The sequence below is a fragment of the Mercurialis annua genome, linkage group LG1-X (assembly GCF_937616625.2).
Source record: "Mercurialis annua linkage group LG1-X, ddMerAnnu1.2, whole genome shotgun sequence".
Taxonomy (NCBI): Eukaryota; Viridiplantae; Streptophyta; class Magnoliopsida; order Malpighiales; family Euphorbiaceae; genus Mercurialis; species Mercurialis annua.
The window spans coordinates 5,037,585-5,061,662 of record NC_065570.1 but is presented as its reverse complement, the minus strand read 5'-3'; the positions used below and the strand labels follow the sequence as shown (position 1 = coordinate 5,061,662).

General features: G+C 32.5%; 5 protein-coding genes across 7 annotated transcripts; 3 read left to right on the top strand and 2 right to left on the bottom strand.

The window, feature by feature from the left end:
* The first annotated feature begins 2,774 nt into the window (after window positions 1–2,774).
* LOC126664967 (uncharacterized) lies at window positions 2,775–3,600 on the top strand. Its single transcript, XM_050357603.1, has 2 exons — window positions 2,775–3,144; window positions 3,261–3,600. The coding sequence occupies exons 1-2, from the start codon at window positions 2,971–2,973 to the stop codon at window positions 3,363–3,365; spliced, it is 279 nt and encodes a 92-aa protein (XP_050213560.1). The 5' UTR covers window positions 2,775–2,970; the 3' UTR covers window positions 3,366–3,600.
* A 116-nt stretch (window positions 3,601–3,716) lies between these two features.
* Window positions 3,717–5,766, bottom strand: LOC126664966 (uncharacterized). The gene is made up of 3 exons (XM_050357602.2): window positions 5,280–5,766; window positions 5,047–5,115; window positions 3,717–4,587 (listed from the first exon to the last, which is right to left on the bottom strand). The coding sequence occupies exons 1-3, from the start codon at window positions 5,598–5,600 to the stop codon at window positions 3,970–3,972; spliced, it is 1,008 nt and encodes a 335-aa protein (XP_050213559.1). The 5' UTR covers window positions 5,601–5,766; the 3' UTR covers window positions 3,717–3,969.
* Window positions 5,767–6,210: 444 nt separating this feature from the next.
* Window positions 6,211–9,988, top strand: LOC126669132 (adenylyl-sulfate kinase 3). 2 transcript variants are annotated; one of them, XM_050362597.2, is made up of 7 exons: window positions 6,211–6,510; window positions 7,368–7,519; window positions 8,370–8,519; window positions 8,880–8,998; window positions 9,084–9,168; window positions 9,426–9,472; window positions 9,593–9,988. In XM_050362597.2, the coding sequence occupies exons 2-7, from the start codon at window positions 7,396–7,398 to the stop codon at window positions 9,692–9,694; spliced, it is 627 nt and encodes a 208-aa protein (XP_050218554.1). In that variant the 5' UTR covers window positions 6,211–6,510; window positions 7,368–7,395; the 3' UTR covers window positions 9,695–9,988. The 2 variants fall into 2 exon arrangements, with proteins under 2 accessions (XP_050218554.1, XP_050218480.1); XM_050362523.2 differs by lacking the exon at window positions 6,211–6,510 and adding an exon at window positions 6,559–6,686 and having other exon boundaries at window positions 7,404–7,519.
* A 1,847-nt stretch (window positions 9,989–11,835) lies between these two features.
* LOC126687678 (uncharacterized) lies at window positions 11,836–16,066 on the top strand. Its single transcript, XM_050382234.2, has 13 exons — window positions 11,836–12,153; window positions 12,257–12,322; window positions 12,494–12,580; window positions 12,969–13,067; window positions 13,568–13,663; window positions 13,812–13,877; window positions 13,976–14,066; window positions 14,277–14,344; window positions 14,447–14,512; window positions 14,927–14,977; window positions 15,103–15,167; window positions 15,311–15,394; window positions 15,787–16,066. Exons 1-12 carry the CDS (start codon window positions 11,977–11,979, stop codon window positions 15,366–15,368), a joined length of 990 nt encoding a protein of 329 aa, XP_050238191.1. The 5' UTR covers window positions 11,836–11,976; the 3' UTR covers window positions 15,369–15,394; window positions 15,787–16,066.
* Window positions 16,067–16,447: 381 nt separating this feature from the next.
* On the bottom strand, window positions 16,448–18,897 carry LOC126687683 (uncharacterized). 2 transcript variants are annotated; one of them, XM_050382240.2, is made up of 5 exons: window positions 18,485–18,897; window positions 17,845–18,082; window positions 17,041–17,356; window positions 16,854–16,931; window positions 16,448–16,756 (listed from the first exon to the last, which is right to left on the bottom strand). In XM_050382240.2, exons 1-5 carry the CDS (start codon window positions 18,498–18,500, stop codon window positions 16,706–16,708), a joined length of 699 nt encoding a protein of 232 aa, XP_050238197.1. In that variant the 5' UTR covers window positions 18,501–18,897; the 3' UTR covers window positions 16,448–16,705. The 2 variants fall into 2 exon arrangements, with proteins under 2 accessions (XP_050238197.1, XP_050238196.1); XM_050382239.2 differs by having other exon boundaries at window positions 16,448–16,759; window positions 18,485–18,895.
* Between the last annotated feature and the right edge of the window lie 5,181 nt (window positions 18,898–24,078).

The following is a 24,078-nucleotide window of genomic DNA, read 5'->3' as shown; positions in this document are numbered from 1 at the left end:
TGTGGGTACGATAACTCGGACTTATAGTCCACTATTTACAAGTTGGTAAGTAAAATTGCTAACAAGTATCATACTCACGTGTACCAGATCTTGGGACCACGGAATATCTTCTGACAGATGCGTGAGGAATGTTCCTTCCACCTGACACACCTAACAAACAGCGCCCAATACGGAGGATATTCTCCACATAGGCATAACAGAATTCTGGGACCACGTGAAGGAGAGCCTGCCAGCAAGGCAAGATTTGCACATAAACCCTAACTATAAAAAAGAGTCTGAGGGCAAACCCTAGGTAACTTCTTTGATTTTCTGAATTACCTTTCTCTTTTCTCTTTTTCTTCTTCCTTTCACTAAAACTTACTTGAGCGTCGGAGCGAACGTCCGGTGACCCCCACCGGAAGTTCCATCTGACCTCTGTTTGCTGGTGTTTGCAGACTTTAGTAGATCGGATTCATTTGGTGATTTATCAATAAATTAAAGGATGAAAAAATTAAAAACAATTAAATAAAATGTTATATCATACGTTTAATTAGTATATAAATATAAATTAAAAGATTATTTTAAACTTTTTTTTTAGTAAAAAGGGACAATTTTAATACTTGTAGGTAGAGATGAAATCTAAAAACTAAAAATTGGGTACAAATGATTTTTTTAAAAGATCAGGGTATAAACGAAAAAAAAAATTAAAGTAGAGTTTTTTAAATAATTAAACCTTAAAAAAAACTAATTATTTGCGCAAGTCATTTTTAAAAATTTTTCTTAGGAATTTCATCAAATAGCCAAACCCAGTCCATTTGAAGAGGGGCATGATCATGGATCTTCCAATTCCAATTAACAGAATAAGGACCTAAAATCTTGATAGCCTATGTTCAGAAAGTCTAGATCAAATGTTCTTTTCTGACCCAGAAAGCCCCAAAACAATGATTAGCATATATTTTATCTCTCTTATAAGATGACTTAATTTTTAAATTTTTCCATTTTAGTCACTAAACTATTTTTTTCATTTTCATCACTAAACTTTCATTTTTTTTTAATTTTAATATTCTCCGGCCAAAAATACTTAAGTGGCAGCCGGAATTAATTTTTTTAACCTACAAACTTGCCATATATGCATTATTTAATCTAAAAATTCATTTTCAAAGTGAAATTATGTATGTATGATAAATTTTTAAAATAAAACTTGTAAAATCCGGTTGTCACATGTCAACTTCTGGCTGCCACCTAAGCATTTTTGGCTTGAAATATCAAAATAAAAAAAAAATGAAAGTTCAGTGATCAAAATGAAAAAAAATAAAATTAATGACTGAAATGAAAAAATTCGAAACTTCAGTGATCTTCATAATCAATTACCCAACTCCTCTTATGCTCAAGAACTCAATAGGTCATTATAAAAATGAACTCGGTGGATTATGGTAGGACTCAGGATTATCATATTCTAGTTCAACAATTAGGCAAACTCGTAAAATTAACGAACTTATATTGAATCTTGACGGGTTTATACTGAATATAAATTTCATCAATTATAGGAGCGACTATAGATTACATAAAAGAGTTAAATTGTTTAGTGAACAAAATACTAATAAATTAAAATTCTATTATAAACTCTTTTTTTTTTCAAAGTTAGAATCATTGGTGAAGATCAAATTACAACAAGTGAAAGTCATATAACAAAAATCATATATATAATTTTTCTAATTTTGAGATAGTAAATGATAAGCAGCAATTCAAATACAAGCTATAAAAAATCGAAAAAAATAGAGAAAAATCTAAAGTTGAGTCCTGGAATTTAAACACAACGATTTCGTTGAGCGGGTGTTAGATGATTCATTTTTCCGATTTGTCCGTCGAACCGCTTGATCCGTTGAAGCCTACTATTTCCGATCTCTATCTTCATTTAGATTCTAAAAAAATAGATCCACAACCTCACCATTTTTTAGATCTACAAGAATTTGAATTTAAAGCTCAAACAAACATTAAATGTTTTTAAAGATTTAAAAAATATAAACAAATGAGGATATAAAAGATTTTATTATTTTTTCAAAGATGAACAAATTAAAGACCTAAACCAAAATTAAAATTTTAACAAGGATTTATTGAGAGAAATAGTAGATATATAATAATAAGTATTATGGGCGGAGAGAAGATGATTTTTCGGCTAGCCGGAAAGATCATCTTCTCCACCCTCAAAAAGTTGAAGAAGATGAGAGTTTTTGTAGAGGGAAGGGAGAGAACAAATTTGAAAGAGAGAGAAAAAAAATTAGAATTGTAGAAACATAATTTATAAATGAAGCTTAATTTTCCATTTTATAATTATTTAATTGTTTTCAATACATAATTAAATTAAAGAAAAAAACTACTAGATTAATTTCATGTAATATTTGTAATTTATATATAAATTATTTATTATTTAATGAAAATAATATTCATTCGAAAGATTACTATGGGAGATGTTGGAACAAAGTATTTTAAATTAACAACAACTCCAACTTAATCAAAATTATGATTAGAAATAGTAAGTGGCCACCACAACCCACCACGCTTTGAAATGTCAAAACAGATAAAAATAGGACTTTAATTTATTTAATTTTATTTTAATTAACATTATTAGAGTATGACTAGATCATGCAAATTGGAAAGATTAGGTAGAGCTGCCATTTTGACATTCTAAAGCCATTTTATTAGAATTTTACACAGTCTTCTTCTACGCGTTTGTCCTTTTATTACAAAATTAAATCCAAAATCATATTAATAAGAACAGTAGAAAATGATTAATTGAATTATCCTTTAAATAAGCAAAGGCTATCATTTCTACATTTGGCTTAGAATATTATTAAGAAAAACACAAGTCACCTAATTAATAAAAGTAAAATCTTTTTCTTTTCTGTTAAACAACTTGTTTTCTTGATTGTTGATAGATCGACGACAGGATTTACATTTTTAATTTCTGGGTGTTTCAAGAAAGAGTAAAAGATGTGCCCTTTGAGATTTATTTTGGTGTTTTTCTCAGCGGTTTTGGCCGGTTATGTTGCTTGGAGGACGGTCAGATCGTCGTCGGAGATTGAAAGTACAATTTCCGATGACTCAACGCCGGAGAAGAAGCCATTGCAAGATAATAACACTAATCAAGAATTCGATGCGAAGAGGGTATGTTTTGTTTTCTTTAATTCAAATCTTGAATTTCAAGAATCGTCTCTTTATTCCTTTCTTGAGGTTATGTTTTGTGTTTATTTTCTCTTGATTCTTGAATTTATTTAATGCAGATGGTTCAAAATGGATTCTGGGTATTTGTTGATATGGCTAGTGGAAAATACTTGTGGAAAAATCTGAAAGAAATGAAGAAAGATGAGAAAGTGAAGAGCAGCTAGGACTTGGTTATGGTTTTTTTTGTCATTTTCTTCTACTTTCTTTCTCTTTTTTCTTGCTGTGGAAAAAGGTAGAGATTGGAATTTCAGAGCAGGTACTTGTAATTTTCAGTATATAGACAATCAGTTGATAATCCATTTTGGATTATTGAATTGGAGCTTGGAAATGTTTGTGCATAAGTTGATAATCACCCTTTTGCAATTATAAGGGATTGAATTAAAAGTGAATTTTACTACACACCTTGACTTTCATGTTCTGTTCTTGAAGAAATTTGAGTTTGAATGAATATAAAGACTGTAAATTTTCTTATAAATTCAGAACGATGATCATGATCGTTACCTGCAAAACCCATCTATCGAATACAATAAGTTGATTCTATAGACTAATGTGCTTGCAGCAACACTGCACAAGTTGAAATAATTAGCTTAAACAGCTTATGTACAACATGTTTCTGGTCAAACAAATAGATTAGCTAATTTACATGGCAAATGCCAACAACGTTTCCAGTTACGAAATGATAGATCTTCGCTTCTCATTTGATCCAATCGTTGTACCAATGACTCCCTTGGTAGAACCAATAATCTGTTTAATTTCCGATCTGCATCTTCACTTTAGGTCAGTTTGTAGCTTTATAGACATATACAGCAGTGTAAGAAGAGCACCTTGCGGGATTGGGGCATATCTCGCAAGGTTTGAACTAAACCACATGGCTACTACTACCAGAGCGACTATACTGCTACTGGCTTTTCCGCAAGCCCAGCTTGCAAATTGTAAACACAGAGTTAGCAATATCCCACCTCTCCCACCCAGAACTAAGGCAATTAAATAACCCATCTTATAACCAGCATCCAATTTCCGATCAATTAAAGCCAACATACTGCTGAACGCGAGAGATAATCCAGAACCAAATATTTGCAGTAAAAACAGAGATATGAAGGCAGATTTAAGTACTTCGATAAAGGGACCTCGTTCTTGATCCAGAATCGCTTCTTCAGCCGACTCTTCTGTATCACTCTCGGAACTAGAATCCTCATCATTTACATTATTGCGTTCCCAATATCTTTCACGCTGCATTTTCCGCCTGAATTCAGCCCATTTGTAGATCCTCACTCCATCTTCGAAATCAGGGCTGTAATACCGTGTCCCTCTGTATGACCTGCCATTATCTTCTCGAGATCTAAGCACTCCATCGTATTCAGTCCTTGTAGCTTCATTTGACAGTATCTGCTCCAAAAAGAAAAAGAGTTCCTGGGATGTCAAATGCATTATGCAAATGTCTAACTAAGATAGTGATTCTAAAACAATCGTATGCAAGGAATCAGAACTCTATATTTCGCCTGCAGTATCAAAGTACGACACATCTAAATATTCCTCGGCTGAGATGAATCATAATTTTCCCCTAAAGTCAAGAGGTTTATGGGATGGCAAAAGCATTATGTGGATGTGTAATTAAAACATATAGTGATTCTAAAACAACTAAATGCCCGGAATCAGATTTTTACATTTCGTTGTGGCGCATCTAAATAGCAATCCTTATGCCGAGAAGAATCATAACTCTCCCATAGATTCACTTTTATTCAAACATAATGATCATAAGAATAAATGATCTAGCTTATAGTTTATCATTTTAATAAAAAGACCAAACAGCAACTAAACACAAGATTGCAGCAGAAAAATGCTCACTTCATAGGCATCATGAACTCTCTTGAATAGCTCGCCAGCTCGTAAATGCTTGCTGACATCTGGGTGATACTGCAATCACAACACAAGAATGAAACCGAAACTAATTTGAAGACCAGTTCATCATAACGTTCAAACACAGGGTTAGTTAGTGCACAATTTAAAAACTCCAACTCTAACCTAGGTTAGTGATTAAATTGATACATCCAATAATAAAATTGAACACAAAAACAAACCTTGCGAGCAAGGAGGCGATATGCTTGTTTAATATCAGCTGATGTAGCGTTCCGAGTGAGACCGAGCACCGCGTAGTGGTCTTGCTCGCCGTTCGCGGCAGCCCATGATGACGACGACGATGATGCAGTAACTACCATTGAGCTCCACTTAGTGAGATTACGAGATAAACGGTTGTGATTGCGGGTCCCTGTCCATGGTGGACTGTCAATGGGGTTGATGCGAGCGACAAAGGAGGAGGAGGAGGCGGCGGAAGAGGAAGAAATGGCAGCGGAGGCGTCGATTGCGGTGGGAATGGGCCCCGCCAGAAGCTGCGACTGCATTATGGTAATAAGTGATGCATCTCTTTCTCGTAAAACAAAAATCTGAGACAGATCAGTGGCTCACTGGGGAGAGTAGTGGGTCATGGGTGATAAGATGCAGATTGCTTCAGCCTTTTGTATGCAAATCCAGGTGGTGATTATTAACCGCAAATTGGGCTGAAGCTCCTCATATTTTTATTTTTTTCATTTTATATTAGTTAACTGAGTTAAAAAAAAAAAAAAATTAATTTTTGAATATATTTAAATAAAAATTATACTATTACAAAATTTAGTGGATTAGCTTTACTTGATTTTTAATTTTTTGAAAAAAAATATATTTTTTAGTTTAATTTTTAAAAAAAATTAAACATTAAATAAAATTTAAAAATTAGAAAAGTAAAATTTAAATATATTTGAATTTATTGAACCATTAAATTTCATAAATTTATAAATTTTATTTGTAATGACGATGGCAAAAGGGGGGTATTGGGTTCGAATTTCATTTGTAGCAAATTTGAACAATTAATTGAAGATTATGAAATTATTGAAGATAAAAGGCTATAGAACGTGGAGCGCTACGAACGTATAGTTTTGGATAAAAACACCTATAAATTAGTTAATCTGGCTTATTCTATTTCTTTTGTTGAGGTTGTAAAAAAACTTAGAGCAATTTAAACTAAAGTGGGGAAAATAAAAGATTGTTAATTTTTTTATCAGTTATTCAACTCATTTTCCCACGGGTCCTATTAATGGTGATAAAAAAACTGTGATATTAAAGCACACCCCTTGATTTCAATTCAAAACGCCACTCCTATTACTGCGCCTTGATCACTTCACCGTCTATTCTGAGCCTCCTCTCTTCCTACAATTCGCATTCACTGTAAGGACACGGAGCCACCTTTGTCTTTTCTTTCCCTTCTCAAATTTAATTGTAAGACTTCTCTCTCTCGTATTTAGTGCTTCTATCTTGTTTTTAATCCTCTAGCTCCATGTAATCTAATTAATTTGTGGGTTGATTTGCTAAAACCTCCGTTTTAATGTACATCTTGTTTAGAATCCTCAATTGATTGTTGCGTGATCACCTTTCTTGTTAATGTGCATTTCTTGGTAATGGGGAAATGATTTTTGTTTGTTTGTTTTCATTTGACATTTGAAGTGTATTCTTTCTAGCTTGGTATCTTGATGGGTGATGAAATTTAGATCATGGTCATAGCTAATGGATCATCATTTGGTTGGGTTTCGTTTGAATGTGGGAGGGAATTTGATGCATATGATAAAAGTTTCGTTTTGATTCATGAGAAACTTCAATTTATTGAACTTTTTTGATTGTGTAATATATGAGATTAGGATTAGATATCTCGGTAGTAGACGCTGACACGGGAAAACGGGGCACTTGGAAATGGACACGGCAAAATGTTGCTACTTCAAGGTTTCCTGTGTTAAAAATGAAATTTCGTGTCCGAAACGTCAAGTTTTTGACACATTTCTGGAATGGAAAATGTTAATTTAATGAAGTGTTTGAGCTACCTATATGCATGCTCAATGATCTTGAAATGATACCGGAATCTTATGATTCTCTTTGCATTGAAATGAAGAATTTGATAATGTCAGCTTTATCAGGAGCCCTACACAACTTTTTCTTATTGAAGGCTATAATTTTTCATATGTTCATGTCATTTAACATGTGATAGTTTGTTGTCTTCTATTTTTCTTCTTTGTCATAAAATAGTTATGCTACTGCCGCTATCTCACTACTGTACTGTTGTTGATTTCATTGTAATATTGTAGAAAGTGAGCTGAAAAAATAGAATCTATTATGTCCAGTTTGGCAAATGTTAACAACATATTTTGGCAAGAATGCCCCGTCGGGAATTCTGAGAGGCAAAAGCTACTTAATCAGAAGGGATGCGTTGTCTGGATAACAGGGCTCAGCGGATCAGGTTTATTTTGAACTCTTATCTTTCTCATATATTAAGATATTAGAATCTCCCAGCAATATAAGACTTTTAAGTTTTTTTTTTGGAGAGTTCAGGAAGTTGTTAGATTTCAATTTGAGCAATGAGCATTATTATTTCAATATGGTGAAGAAGATGTGATGACTTCATAGTTGCAACTAAAAAGTTCTATTTTAATGTCAGACCTCGGAAGTGAAGGTGCCATTGATGACTACATACATCCTTATAAGATGGATGTTGGCCTAAATAAACTTGCACCGTGATATTTGTTATCTGTGGTGAGACCAAACACTGAATTGTCTGGTCTCTCATAGTTCTTATTGCTTTAAAATTAATAAATAAATGGAGGCTATAAACTGGATTAATTTCTTAGTTGGATGATACATGCATTTTTTTCTTACCTTCCTATTATAGATACAACAGTAACATATGTGTATGAATCTTCGACTTATCTGTCTTAGGGGTTGGCAGTTGGCTTTGTCCAAAAAGAGAGGAGTTGTTCTTGAACTCCACCATGGTTTATGTGTAGAGTGGGTACACTAACTGATAACCAGGCCCACTTATTGTGTAGAATGTGTTCTAACTTCTAGCTGACATGCATTCACAATTTCACATGTTCTTGTAGTATTTCCGAATTTTCTGTTTTTTTGTTTTTTCAATCAACGGAACTGCCAATAAGGTTAATAATCTTACTGTGCAAAAAGTTGGTGGATGCTGGATTTTTATTGTATGTTTTTTGACAAATGCTCTTTGCTGATGGACAACTCGAGTCTCTCCTGTTATATTCTTTGTTAACTCGTGTCTGTTCTCATATCTGTTTTGATCCTTTTCTTAGGAAAAAGCACACTAGCATGCTCTATAAGCAGAGAACTACACTCTCGAGGAAAACTAACCTATGTTCTCGATGGTGATAACGTTCGTCATGGTCTGAACAAAGATCTTCGTTTCAGTGCTGAAGACCGAACTGAAAATATACGCAGGGTTGGTTAGTATGGCTTACAAGCTTACAACTAGAAATTTTAGCCTTGATAGTTAATTTTTAATAGATGCTTATTTTTTTCAATGTAAAGGATAAACACGCGAAATGATATTGTTATAGTAGTATAGTACAGGGTTTGTGTTAGACAAATCTGTTAAATGAAGTTGTATCTTGTCTGGTGTTCTGATATCTGAACTTTCACGTAAGGAAACAGAATAAAACCAATTTTTGTGATGATTAATATGTTACATGTGTTTGGCCTCTAATATTATTACTGCATGTGGTAGTTTTTTAATTGTGCTTTTGACTAATGCATTTGTTTTTTATTCATTGATCACTAATGTTGTGTATTTTTATTTTATTTAGGGGAAGTAGCAAAACTCTTTGCTGATGCTGGTTTAATATGCATTGCTAGTTTGATATCTCCATACAGAAAAGACCGGGATGCTTGCCGTGCAATGTTGCCAGAAGGAAATTTTATTGAGGTAAGGTTCATTATCAAGTGGTTCCCATTTTACAACTTAGCAAACGTGTCTTTTAGACAGAACCAGTTTACTCGTATTTGTACAGGTTTTCATGAACATGTCTCTATCATTGTGCGAGTTAAGAGACTGTAAAGGCCTTTACAAGCTTGCACGTGCTGGAAAGATTAAAGGTCTGCTCTTGAAACATAATTTTGTATAATTGAGATCTCCTTATCTCAAATTGCTGAGATTTGACGCTCCATATTGCTAATGATCCTTATGATTGCAAATCGCTAGAGGTTTAGTAATTTCGAGTAACACTAGTCAACAACTGTAGTGTGAACCACAAATGTAGTTCTTGACTATATCCGAGTAATCATTTTAAATAATTAGGCCATGTATGGTTCACTGTAATTTTTTCATTAACATGATTTTATTAAATTTGCAGGTTTCACTGGCATAGATGATCCTTATGAACCACCTTTGAACTGTGAGGTATGTTTAAACTGAAGTTTAACTCGAGGATTGCTCTATTAAAACCGCATATTAGCAAATAGTATGATGTTTCATTTACCTTTGAGTACGGTAGTTTCAAATGTCGTCTTTTGAATGCAGATAGAGTTACAAGAAATAGACGGAGTCTGCGCCACACCGGGTGCCATGGCTGGGCAAGTAGTATCTTACTTGGAAAATAAAGGGTTTCTGCAGGATCAATGATTCTCTAATCTGCTTCGACATCACGGATATAACGGTGCCGAGTATCAGCAGACTCTGACTACCATCTTGCCCGCGGTGTTTGGAATAAAGAATAGATGGCTAGTAATACTCTAGCCTTTATAGAATCCACCTTTGAGATAGCTTAAGTGTACTGAGACTTGTTGTTTGTGTTCATTCTCAAGACGCAATGTTCCATAGTTCCTTTTATCTTCTTAATCTGATAAATGTTCATCCAGAAAATTGTATCAATTGTATGTTTACAGAAAAAAGCTTGTGTATGCATTTTGAGTTGAACTAGGTTATTTGCGCTTGCAGGAGGAACTGAATCCACATTTTCTAACTTTTTAATTTTACGAGTCAGATATTATTTGAACAGTTTAGCTCGATTAATTTGGTTTGATCCGATGAATTAGAATTTGACCGAAAACTGGTCACACTTACCTACTGAATCAATAGAACATTCTTTGGCAAAAAAAAAAAGAATCAATAGAACATTGGATTTGGAAATAAGCCAACCAACCATTAGTAATACGACGTAGTTTGGTTTGCGGGCTTACTAGACTTTCCTCTAATTTGACGACCCAAATGACTTTTCTAGAGGAATTGGTTTGGTAATTTCTATTATCTCCGGAAAGGAAAACCAACAAAACAGCAAACAGAAAAAGAAGAAGAAAATGGTACTGAACAGTAATGTGGCGATGAGAGTAGCGAACATATCAGCAGATCTTTGGCAGTACGTAGCGTGCAATCCGGAGCGTTTAAGCAGCGATCAAGTCCTCAATCTTCTCTTCTGTTTGCCTTTTCATCATTTTGGCCGTCTGCTTCTCTCTCTCTGGACTTATCTCTGCTACAACCCTAATTCCTCCGCTATCTATTCCGATTCCGATTCCGATTCCGATCATTCCCACTCCGATTGAGCTACCTCTGCCTACGGACTTAGGATATGATTCTTGATTATGTAAAGTTTGTGTTTTTGGTTTAATACACTGGATTCTAAATTTAGGTTTGGTTGTTTTCTTTGTTGTTCAATTCAAATGTTATCACAATTTATGTATATTTCTAGTAAATTTCCTTCAAAATCGAACTCCAATTCTTCCAAATATCAAAACCTACATATTCATCAATTCTCCTCGACCCTTCGTGACGATATTCATAGGTTTTCTAAATAACAATATTGTTACAACGTTTTATTTAGGCTTATAATAAAAACATGTTAATGAAAAATAAAATATGTTTAGGATTTAGGACAGCGCCATAGTTTTGTCACAAACCAAACATATCACGACTTGCTTGCCTTCATTTAATTTAGTGCAATTAAAAATTTCTAAAGTTTAGAAGAATATATTTTCTTCCAATTGAAATTGCTGCAGATGAATAAATTAGTATAAAGATCCACCAAACTTTCGACAGTTTCTTATTTTTGGGTTTATCCCTTTAACTCCATTCACAATTTTAAGCACCTTTTTAATATTTTTAATAATTTAATTTTCAGTATAATTTTATATATTATACTATAGCAGTAGAAAAACACAGTATGGTATGTTTTAAATATTTATAAAATATATATAAATATTTAAAATATGTGTTAATTGTTAAATGAATGCAAAAAAATTATTTTAATTATTTGGCTTTCTTTCAAAAATAAAACAATGAATAAGGCTAAAGATATAAAAAAAATCTTTAATTTTTTACAAAAGCGCAAATAAATTCTTTTAATTTTATTTTTAAAATAGCAAGAAAAAACTTTTAAACTCTTCCGACATATAAGCTCTTATAAATTATTCTTTACAACTTAATCGCCTTAAATAGCAATTTGCCCCCTCAACTTTAATCAATGGCAATTAGCATATAAATTAACTTTATGGACATAATAGTCTTAAAGCTAGTGTTTATGATAAATTAATTTCATTTTCGCAATTTTTTCCCTCAACTTAAAAGCTATTTAAAACTAACTTAATCTCCCATATTTGTAATTATTCATATGAATATTTAAATATAAAAATTAATTTAAACTACTTAAAAATTACAAAAACTCAAATGGCAAAATATAATAGCACTTTTTAAAAATTTAAAGGGTTTTTTTATACTTTCTACCAATCAAGAGACAAAATCAATTCTGCAGTAAGAAAGCTCAAGAAACTATCTTCAAGCTTAGCTTCCAAAATATTTGTACCTCTTAAAAGCCAAAAACCTGCGGATAATTAAATAAAACTAGTAGTTAAAAAAGTTAAGAGGTAGGTGTCATTAGTTAGCTTCCTTGCGTGTTGTGTTGGTCTGCAGCAATGAACACTACAATGGCGCAATGTTCACCCCCTATATTTACGGCTTTACTCAAACACAATAAATCCAAAATTTCTTCTTTTCAATTACCATTTTCCCGTTCATCTCTCTCGTCAAATCACCACCGTTACCCTTCTATTTCTATGGCCTCTGCAACAACTCAGTCATCATCATCTCAGGTAATCAAAAGTAAAAAGATACAAAATTTATTACTTTTATTGATAATTCAACTTGTTTAAATTAATGGGTTTCTTTTAATTTGTTTAATATTTGTATAATCAGAGTGTTTCTTCTGGGGATGTTGCTAGTGATGATGCCAATTTGTTCCAGTTGATTCAAAGTCACCAAGTAAGTTAATTATATTGTAACTTTAAAAATTAGATATTTGGAAACAAATGAAATCATGTGAAATGATGTTGTCAGAATCAGTTCAATACTTGCACATGATGATAAAGTGCTAATTGTATGTCTAATGTCTATTGATTGATTGGTGTTGAATTTGTTGTGTAATTTTTATAGGAAAAGGCTGCTAGGCTTCCTCCTGTTGAGGAGATCAAAACTGTGCTTCATCACAGTGTTCGTGCCGTGCTTTCGACTTTTTCTCAGGTTCGTTATTTAGTTGCATGTCGAAAGAGATAATAGCGAAAGTAAAGGATGTCGATCATGATTCAATACGGTGGTTTTCTGTATTCGAAACTCATAGAAATGGATAAATTTATTCAGTCCATAACATTCTCAATTGCAATGTCTCTGACTTTGGACTGCATGAAGTCATTGAAATTTTTGAAGATTTGTTCTATATGGTGGATGAATGTAAATCCTAGAAATACAGGAGTGTATTTGGTACTGAATTCCAAAACCAGTGGCATACAATATGGTGATTCTGTTTTATGTATAGCAGTCCGGCTATTTCTGCTTGCGCATTGGTTTATACTCGATTACATCATTCGTTTCTTTGGGATACTGTTTTAAAGCATTTACTTATGATCCACAGAAGCATGAGGGTTATCCATCAGGGTCAATGGTTGATTTTGCTTGTGATGTTGATGGATCTCCAATCTTAGCAGTGAGCAGCTTGGCAAATCATACAAAGGTTACCTTTATAATCTATGTATCTATTTTACATCTCCTGCAACTTTTGTATTCTTTCATCATTTTAGAAGATAAATAGCATCTGTTTATTTAGATTCAGAGATATGGCTACAAAATAACAAGCATGGTTCTGTTGGATACTTGGATTAGTCAACTTTGACTTTGGAAAGTCTTATTCATGCATGTACCTTCCTATACATTACTTAAGTTTGGTGATGCTGACTAGTAATTTTTATCAAATTGAGATTCGTCGAGTGCTCTTATTTTTCATATTTGTGAAATTAACCCTCAGCAATTATAGCCATCTCCGAGGTGCATAATGAAGATGCTTGGCCAAACTGATTGGTCCATGACATATTATGTCCCATAATCTATTTGTTCTGTATCCCCAATTTTTCCACTTACTAATTGTTAAACAGGCCATTAATTCTTTTAGCCTTTGATTTACTTTCCAAATTTAAGTCTTATGAGATCTACGACTCTGACACTTTCTTTGCACAGGATCTCTCAGCTAATACAAAATGCTCATTGCTTGTTGCTAGAGATCCAGAGGATAGGACTGATTTGGTGATCACATTGCACGGTGATGCTGTTTCTGTAAGGCTTTCTTTTCTTCTTTGTTCCTATATATGGACTCCATCTTAAATTCATTAGTCTGGCATGTATTTTACCTTCACTATTTATTTTCACTGGAGGGAGCGGAATGATGTAAATTTTGAAATTTCCTTATGTTCAATTATTTTAGGTTTCTGAGGAAGATATAACCTCCATTCGAAGTGCATATCTGGCCAAACATCCCAATGCATTCTGGGTAACTTGCTTCCTCTCTTTTTTCATCCTAAATCTTATTTTCTTCTGCTTTATTTTTTCACAGCAAGATGAGAACTTAATAGCATTTACAATCTGAAGGTTGACTTTGGTGACTTTCAATTCATACGCATTGAACCGAAAGTTGTGCGGTACGTGTCAGGAGTTGCAACTGCTTTACTTGGATCAGGAGGTGTGTAATATTCTGCATCTCTCTCCTCTTTTCTTGCTTCTAATTTTACTAGCCAATATGTATTAACTGATTTTTTTAAAATGTGCTTCTAAGTAGAATTGGGAGTGAATTGTATGTGATACTCTTAAGGCCGCTTTACACTTCCTGTTCTTTTGCTGCCATCCATCTTCTTTCTGTTTTAGTTTATCTATTTCATGTTTAATGTTGCAGAGTTTAGCAAAGAAGAGTACCAAGCTGCTAAAGTTGATTCGATATCTCAGTTTTCTAAGCCCGTAGCGGTATATATTTCTTGTGCTTGTGTCTTTTTGTTATTCTTGTTTAATTTTTCTCACTCTCCAACCTCGACCACTCTAATTGTTCTTTTGTTTTTATTTTATCAGTCCCATATGAATAGAGATCATGGTGAGGACACAAGGCTCATCGTGCAACATGCAATGTCAATACCGGTAATAAAATGTACAGCTAATTGTATTTCTACGTTAGGAACTCATAAATCATACATGGTCTATAAGCAACAGTGCTCGTCAACATAACTTGACTATATATGGCTACAAACATAATGGAATTTATTTTAAAAAAATCGAATAAATATTTTTCTGAAGGTTGTCGATTTTGGGGGAAAACTTTTTATAGCTAATTGAGTAGAACCTGAGGTGCTCAGTGCAACCTTTTAATGGAAATCCTAAACAGATCTTTCTGCCCAAATTGAGCTGTAGCTTTTCACCGACGCGAGAAAAAAAAATAAAGAAAATATTCTTCTTCCCTCTATTCTCCCCCCTTTCCTTTCTTTAGTTTTCATTGCTATTCATTCAACACAATCGAAGTGAAACACTTGGTTTTTGATTTCATGTGCTCTTCAGGTGGATTCTGCCTACATTCTAGATATTGATAGTCTGGGATTCAACGTTAAGGTAACCATCTTGCGTAATTGTTTAACTGTATCAGCTACTCTGTCTATTTTATTCATTTCAGAATTAAAGCTGCTCTTCTTCTTCCTCTCTGAGCAAATAATTTGACCTTTTTCGCCCTCTTATAGGCCATCTGTCAAGGGAACGGGTACAAGCTTCGAATTCCTTTCCCTAGACGTGCTGAAGATAGAAAGTAAGTTTTTTTTTATGTATTCTGCGTCGAATTGTTTTTATCCTAGTTCATTTGCAAGCCCCAAGTCATCATCATTCCCTTCTATGATTGAATTCTTGGGCCTTAAAGTTTATGGTTCTGATAAGCATATTTTCTTTTCTTAGGGATGTGAAGACTCTAATAGTGGAAATGCTTCAAGCTGCTAAGTCTCAAGTTAATTGATACCGCACTGAAAAAGGAATAAGGAGGTAATTTTATGTACTTTTATGATATGATGTTAATTAACTATCTCTCTTGTTCGTTGTCAAGATAAGTTAATCAAGTATGAACTTTGAAGGATCTTTTATTTGACAACAAAACAAATTCTGCATTTTTATTTTGGAATGTTCATCTCCTCAAGTTCCATCATCTCTTAAAATTAACACGTAACTTTTAGCTTTTTACGTGTTCAAAACAGTTCTAAGTTTAGTTCTTTTGCTTGACTATCACATCACAGTATATACCTGATGCATTCGAGCTCGTTCTGGCGAACTGTGATAATAAACATCCCTTATGATGCATAGGCTCTTGATTGCAATATGCTACGCATCTCGTTTTATAGTATAACTCATCATTGCTAACTGGGACTTCCTTCGTGCAGGTCAAAATGAACAGCCTAATTGATAGTTGAAATGGAACAGAGATCTGCTTGCTGGAAACTTAACAATCACATTGCTCTTGGTTTGCTTGCTGCTGAATCCTGATACATCATACAAAGGACATTTTTACTTGTATAATTATAAGAACAGCCATCCATGAAATTTATAAAAATTGTACAGATTTCAAAACCACACTCGAATTGTGCTTGCCAATTTGTTTCTATTTTTAGGAAATGTATGGATACTGCAGAAAACTATCAGATGAAATCTTCTGCTGCTAAATGCCCTCATGTAAAATCCAATTAAATTCAAGGAAATCTATTTAATGTAGAAATAAACATCTGAGATATGATTGCTCTTAAAATTATGCATGCCTGGTATGATCTCAGCCATTTACAGGCATCATCTGCATCAGAGTTTCAAAATCAACATATCTTCTATGGAAAAAACCTGACCATGATAATTCAAAATCAACCATCTTATTTGGAAAAAAATTGACCCTGATAAATGCCTCTTGATTAAAATATAAATTTCTAGTCACATGCTATAGAGGTTGCATGTTATTGGATTTAAAGGCTCTGATCACACATCAGATGACATTGTTTTTCACCCACAGAAAGAAGATTTCCAATAAAATAAAAAACTAGACTATTATTGGTGATATGAGAAAAAAAAAATTTAATTTTCTCATTAATAAAAATTGAACCATAGATCTATACAACAAAACAAACAAATTACAGCAGAGACTCAATTTCTTCCTTGCTTCCTCCTTTTCCCACTCTTAACAAATTTCTATTTCAACACATTATCATCATCACACCCAAACAAAAATTGCAGAACAAATTTCTGAACATTTCAAAGGAAAAAAAAAAAGGCTCTGCTGCTTCATTGCAAGAACAACAACAATACATGTCATCTCTCTCATTCTGAATCACTTTCCATGCTTCCCATAGCTTTCAATCCTCTTGGTCTCTGCTGCATCACATCCCAAAACAAAAAACAAAATTCAGAAAAACAAAAAAACTAAAGAAAATTTAGATCTAAAGAGGATGAATTAGAATTAAAATACCTTCTTAGAACTCTTCTTCTCCCTCACTTCATACCTCTCTTGACACATATCAGTCAACCATGCTCCTGGGCTTACCAACTGCCATCCACCAAACCAAAAACAACTTCTTACCAACATTTTCCCAAGAAAGTGACAGAAAATTAGAGAAGTAGTAAAATAAAGAAGAAAACATTTAAAGGAGACTTACAAGCAAACTTCTTTGGATTATCTTAGCTCTCTTTTTAGGCCTTTGAGGAAGCTTACACCCTTTCATAGCCATAAAATCTTCCTCTTTTTCTTTGCTTGATAAACTAATGTAAAGCTTTGGCCACACAAAATTTCCTTTGTTATTATTGTTACAACTATTGTTTTCTTCTCCATTGTTAAGATCCATGGAGATTTTCCCATTCTCATCCACACCCACCACTGACCCTCTTGTGGTGTAGTATCTGTCTTCCTTTTCCGGCGAAGCCGACTTCCGATTCTCGGTCACACTTGACCTCAGTATTGATGCTTCTGAATTCCTGTGAAAAAACAGATCACCATCTAAGTCAACATTTCAAGCTTTTTTCTTTTTTCATTACATTTCTCCTTTATTTGAGATCTACTTAGATTTTCCCATCAACCAAACAGGTGTGATTACTTGAAATTCCAACCTTTCTCGTTAAAATTCGATAGAAATTCTCAACTGTCTGTTTGGTTGCTGAGAAAACAAACAGAAAACACAAAAAGAAAAAGAAAACAAACCAGAATTAGGAAAAAAAACACAAAAACAACATGAACAAAGCCGGAGCTTTAAAATTAATCTTCAGATTTTAATTTTCTCAGCTATCAAACAAAGAACAACCTTGCAAAGAAAACGTCTGAATTCTCTGTTTAATTGCTGAGAAAGAAGAAGAAAATCAAATCAGGAACAAAAAACTAGCAAAACTCGGATCTTTTCTCTCAGCAAAAACCATGAAAACTTTTGATTTAAATCACTGAAAACCAAAATAAAAACAAATCTACATACCTTGTAAGACGATGATTAGAGTGAAAGTGATGAGTAATTTTTTCATCTGCAACAGAAGAGACACGTCTATCAGTTCGAGTAGTGATTTTTCTTCGAAAAACACCATCGGATCTTTGAGAAATGATTCGTGGATCTCTAACGCGAACACATCGTAATCTCTTCCGATTCCCCCACTGCAGTAAAATATCTGGCTCTAATGCTTTATTTGCTCTCTGATTTCTCTCTTCTTTATCCATCTCTGTTCATCAGAACAATTCAAACAACAGTTAGCAAATTGAACTTCTGCAAAATAAGTTTTTTTCAAAACACCAGATTGGCTCTGAGATTTCAATTGAAAGACCTAGAAGTCAAATTACACGAAATTTTGAGTCTTTTAGAGTTATACAGATACCCAGAAGTGAAAAACACAGCAAAATTATAAAAACTGGATTTCTCAAAAGATCTGTCAGTTTTTCTCAATTGAGTCAAAAATGGCGGAACGACAACAAAAAAGGCATCAGAAGATGAAGTTTGAAAAGATCTGTAACTAGAAAACAAGAGATAGTGAATCCATTAAAACCCCACAAAACCTGCAATTCACGAAGAATTGACTCGACTCGGAACAAGAGAGAAGAAGAAGAAGAAAACAAACCAATCTTACCATAAGATAATTGCATGACAGGAAAACTTATGAAACCAAATTTTCACAAAGAAAAAAAAGCAATCCCAGATCGTTAAAATCCTGGATTGCACACAACCAACTCTGCTTCTCTCTCAGTGTATCTCAAACAAAATTTGTTTTTGTTCTTTTGGCTAACTTTTTGGTGTTTAGATTTTGCTTGTGAGTGAAGAAAAGATGGTTTTTGTGTGATTTTCTCACAAAACACACACAAATCTCTCCCTTTTCTTTCTTCGTCTTGGTTGTGCTGCTGCTGTGTTATCTTCTTCTCTGTATCCCTCACTCTGCTATTTATTTATCTCTCTTAACGATGGCCAGGGCCGAAATTAATTAATTTAATAACTGCTCATTATTCGTGGCCGTTGGATTGAGAAATGGAGGGTGAGATTGGAGTAGTAGGCTTTGTGTGGGAAAACCCTTCTCAAAGCCCAAGTTTTGGTTACTGTTTTATTGTGAAATGAAAAGAAAAGGATTTGGTTTTGGTTGTGAGTGTGGTAGATAACCAGCTTTATATCCGGTCTCCACCCACTCGTTTAGGGTTTGTATTTGTTGGCCCATGGGCTTTCATTTTTATTGAATTTGGGCTTTGATTGGGTTTGGGATTGATGTTTGGGCTTTCACTCTCTAGAATGGCATGTCTTGATTCAAGAATTGTGAATGAGCAACTCTTAACTTAATTATTATTTTTTAAAGAGCATTGGAAGTTAAATTCTGAGATTCAATATAGACATTACATTGTCAAACAACAATGGATCCATGATATTTTGTAAACTTGAGCTCAATTTATGTTTCATTTTTAATTTTTCGACAGCTCGAGTTTGATCTCCTTTTAATGCTAAATTCATTGCAAACCTAACTCCAATTTTAATATATGTAATTTTGGTCCGAGATGAAACCTACTTTCATCCAAGAGTAATTCTGCTCTTGGTTGATAGTCTCGTTGGGTTATGATATAATACATAAGTGGAATACGGCAACACATTTTTAATGACTTTGTAATATGTGTGTTTTGCTAAAAATTGACATGTAAAAAAGAACGGAGTGGGTATTATATATGGTAACCCAGGCAGCATGTTGTTTTACAAGCCAACTCCAAATTTGGTATTTTCACAAGTACGTATTGAACTTAGTGTTTTCTAATTCAATATCATGCTATATAACTTCTAATTCCTAACTACAATAGAGTTTACAAGTTTACTTAAAATTACAAATAATAAACATTCAAACAATGTGTTATATATAAAATGTGATTTTGAAAGGAAGATTTAAGAGAGTGTAATCTTATTGTTGTTGTTTCTTACCTTGAAACATTGATAATGAGTATTTATTTATTCTCAGAAAAATTATACAACACAAACGTTGTATCATGTCATTCATGCAACAAACCAATAGTGCGTTAGACACGTGGAAAATTGAATGATAAAAAATATTAAAAGATTTCCAATTACAAATGCTCATTGGCTTGTTGTAAAATTGACGTGGCGCAACGGTTGTACGGATAAACACTCTTATTCTTATGCAAAATAACCCTCTCCTTTGTACATTGAGTAAAAAGTAAAGTGTAGAGATAGCCTAGTTCGTGCCCGCAAATTAGGAGTTAGCCCCAGCGAACTAGCTGTTAGGCTAAATCTTCCAACGCATACTTGAGACGTCTTAGGAGTTTATTGGGGATTCAAATGTGTCTGTTGCAACCTTTAACGTCATACATTATGCGCACTGGAACTCTTAGTTCCCCCCTGCGAACTAATATGAATAACTTTTATTTTGAGACAGAAGAAAGATCTTGCCAATGAAGGACACAAGTTGTGCCCCAAGACTCTCGTTCGCCCCCTTGAAGTAGGAAGTTTGCCCCCGCAAAAAGACCTTTTGGAACTCCTTCACTTGAAATGTAATTTGTCGTTAAATTGTTGTTTTTGTTGATTTTAGTGTTTCATAATGATCATATACACTTATGATGATAATTAGAACACTTTTTATTAATTGTCAAATTTCAAAATAAAAAAATTTAAAAGATAAAAATCCAACAAAAAATGACGTTGCAAATAACATTTATAAACTTTACTATTCAAGTATAATCATCTTTCTTTATATTCTTCATTTTCAAATAACTTCTTTAAATTTTGAAGTTGTCTTTTGTAATTGAACCAAAACCACTTACAATATTTAACCTCACTTTCAGTCAATGGATCATAATGTCATTGGTCTTTATTTAGGTATTGACAACTTGCCTTTTCAAAATATTGTTTCAGGATTTTGTTTTTATCCAAATTAAGATAGCTCGTCAAATTTTCTATTAGTCTTCCTTACATTTGAAAAATCTCAGATTCTATTTTTAAATTTACCTTTTAAAGAGTTTCATATTCCATTTCAAGATATACCATTTAAAAAAATTTATTTTTATTTTTAAAATATGTTGTTAATTAAAATTCTATTTTATTCTTTATTTAGTAATTTTAAAAAGATCCAATAAAAAAATCCACTATCATTAATAGGGGTGAAACATGAAAAGATAAAGATAGTAAATATTTTTTAAATTTGTGTATAAAAACAAATCTGTTGAAATAGGAGTATCCCATATTAATTGTGGTGGACATATGTTTAAATATTGATTGGACACCTCCACTTAACACCAATTGGTTTTAAAATGAAATGTAACACGGTATCATAATATTTTTCATTCACATAATTTGAATTTTTCCATATTTTCTGGAAATAAGGAGTACCACCGCACACATTTAGGGTACCTCTCATCCTTTACTTGAACTATAAGAAGTCGGAATGTAAATTCAGCCCCATGCAAAGCGTGAGGGGGATTTGTTGCTCGGTCCGGACACACTACGTATGAAGGGTAGTGTTGAAGTAGAAAATCTCATATTGGTTATGTGTACGAGTAGATATGTGTTTATATATCGGTTGTGTCTCTCCACTTAACACCAATTGGATTTAAGATGGAATCTAACATGGTATCTGAGCCTTGTCCATTGCACAATTTGAGCCAGCCCACGTAAAGTTTGAGGGGGATTTGTTACTCGGCCCTGACACACTATGCGTGAAGGGGAGTGTTGAAGTGGAAAAACTCACATTATTTGTATGTGTGAATGTACATGTGTTTAAATATTAATGTGGTATCTCCACTTAATACCAATTGGTTAAGATGGAATCTAACATGGCATTAGAGACTTGCCCATTCACACAATTTGAATTTAGCCCGGCTCACATGAGATGCGTGAGGAGGGATTGATTGCTCAGTTAGGACACGCTATGCATAAAGGGGACTGAAGTGGGAATATCTCATATTTGTTATGCGTGTGAATGGACATATGTTTAAATATTGATTGCGTATTTCCATTTAACACCAATTCGTTTTAAGATGGAATTTAATAAAATGAGACTTTTAAAATGGAATAAAAAGAGTACAAGCTCAGGAAATGTTAGATTTTAAGTTTAGTCAAAAAATTCAAACTTTTTGTTCTTGTTTTTCATTTATAATTCAGCCTTTTTAAATTATTAACTTTGATATAATTTTGATAAGTAAATCTCAATTATAGTTAATTATCTAATTTAAAAAGAAATTCTTTCAATTTTATTTATGTCTAATTTTTTAATTTTGTCCATTGTAAAGTATTTCTCAATTGAGAAAATGTAGAGGATCCGGTTATAAATAAAAAATAAAAAATGCTCGTTTTTTAATAACTATTTCCAGTTGACTATAATTAAAATATATTTATAAATTTTGATGCAAAATTAACGTTTTTACAAGGATTCATAATTAATAAAAAAATAAAAAAAATATTTTTAAACGATTAAACCTAAATTTTAAGTTCAAAATTAATTTGAAATGCAATCGTATATGAATAAACATAGATTGATTGTTTGGTTTGTTTTTGAGTATTTTATCAAAAGATTAATAGGTAAAACTGAAGTACATAAGTAAAAATATTTCAAAAAATAAGAGTATCAAATTAACCCTAACATTTAATTTACTAGACTATAAATAAAATAAGTAACTCAAAGATTATATGAGAAAATTTTGATCGTGCAAAGTGAACTGAAAATATCTCGTGCACTATTTAACATGTAGAAATTTTATAATTTGTTTCATTTCGTATTATATTTCAATTAACCTTTAAAGAAATCTTGAATCTTCAAAAATCTTGAACTTAAATCTCAAATAAACGCTAAAATAGTTTTAAACAATTTAAGATTCTGCACAAACAAAACTCCAAATTTAATAAAAATACACAAAATTCAAAGTCCATAGTAGTTTTATTAAAAAAAAACTAGAAAAACATATATAAATGCAAACATATCAATGAATAAAATGTAAATTTTGGTTTAAACTCGAAAGTTACAATTTCTTCATAGAAAAAATTCAAGATTTAGTTAAAATTTAGAGAGACAAATTTTATATCGAGCTGAATTCGATAAAAATCATGAGCAAGGTTATAAATATAAGTAAAAATTTCAATCTGATTAATAAGTAAGTGCAAAAGAAACAGATATATTCATTAAAAAAAAAACAGATATATCCTATTATAGAGTTTCAACAAAACCCAACTTTTTTTCTCTTTACCTAAACCCTACTTTTCTCCTAACTAGCGCTGCGCACCCTTGAGGGAGGTGGTTTTGGCCATTTTTTCGCCAAAATCACCTACGTAAATTTCATATTTATCTAAAACTTTCATCTCGCAATAAATAAGTGATTTCCTTTTAATAAATCGTAATTTTTTGGGGTCTTTTGTTCTTGAATTTCATTATATTTTTTCACCCTAAATTGGGTTTTTATTTTATTTTTTATGGGTCCTACTTTTATCTTCATTTGGTTTTCCTTGCATCTTCGGCGTTTTTCAGCGTATTTGACAACTTCCTCGACTTCTTCGATATCTGAATCGGCATCTCTGGTATATTCTGGCGGTTACAGATTATTTTGATATATTTAAATGTTTGCAATTTATTATAGGGTTTAGATTGATATAGATCTATTAATTTTTTAGATCTAGTAATTTTTATTTTTGCTTATAATTATATCTAAGTGATCCTTGGTGGTTATTATATTCCTATTCAATGACTATTTTTATAGTTTCCATCATCTCTTTCCAAATAGTTTATTCAATACGTTGAAAACTGTTTATATATATATAGTTTTATTATGGTTAATGGAAATTAGACTAAAAGAATTTCAACCAAACAAAAGATAATATTAAGACGTGCAATATAATTGTGAGCTAGCAAATGCCACCTGGGCAAAAATAAGTGACAACAAAGTTACAATCTTATAAGATCAAGAATGTCAAACCAGACATAAAATCTTTTTAAGTTTAAGTACAAATCGTATCATTCATCTATTTTTTATTTTTATTTTCAAAATTAAAATTCATTTAAAAATATGATGGTATAAATAACAAAAGTTGTATCACAAAAAAGTAATGCTATTTAATCCAACACTTTTGTCCTTTTTTACTGTACTGTCTAACTTTGATAATAACAGAGTGAAAGAATTTAAAGAATATATTTTTGGATAGGAATTGAGCAAATTAAAACTTACCACGTAAGGAATGACATTAGAGGAGGTATAA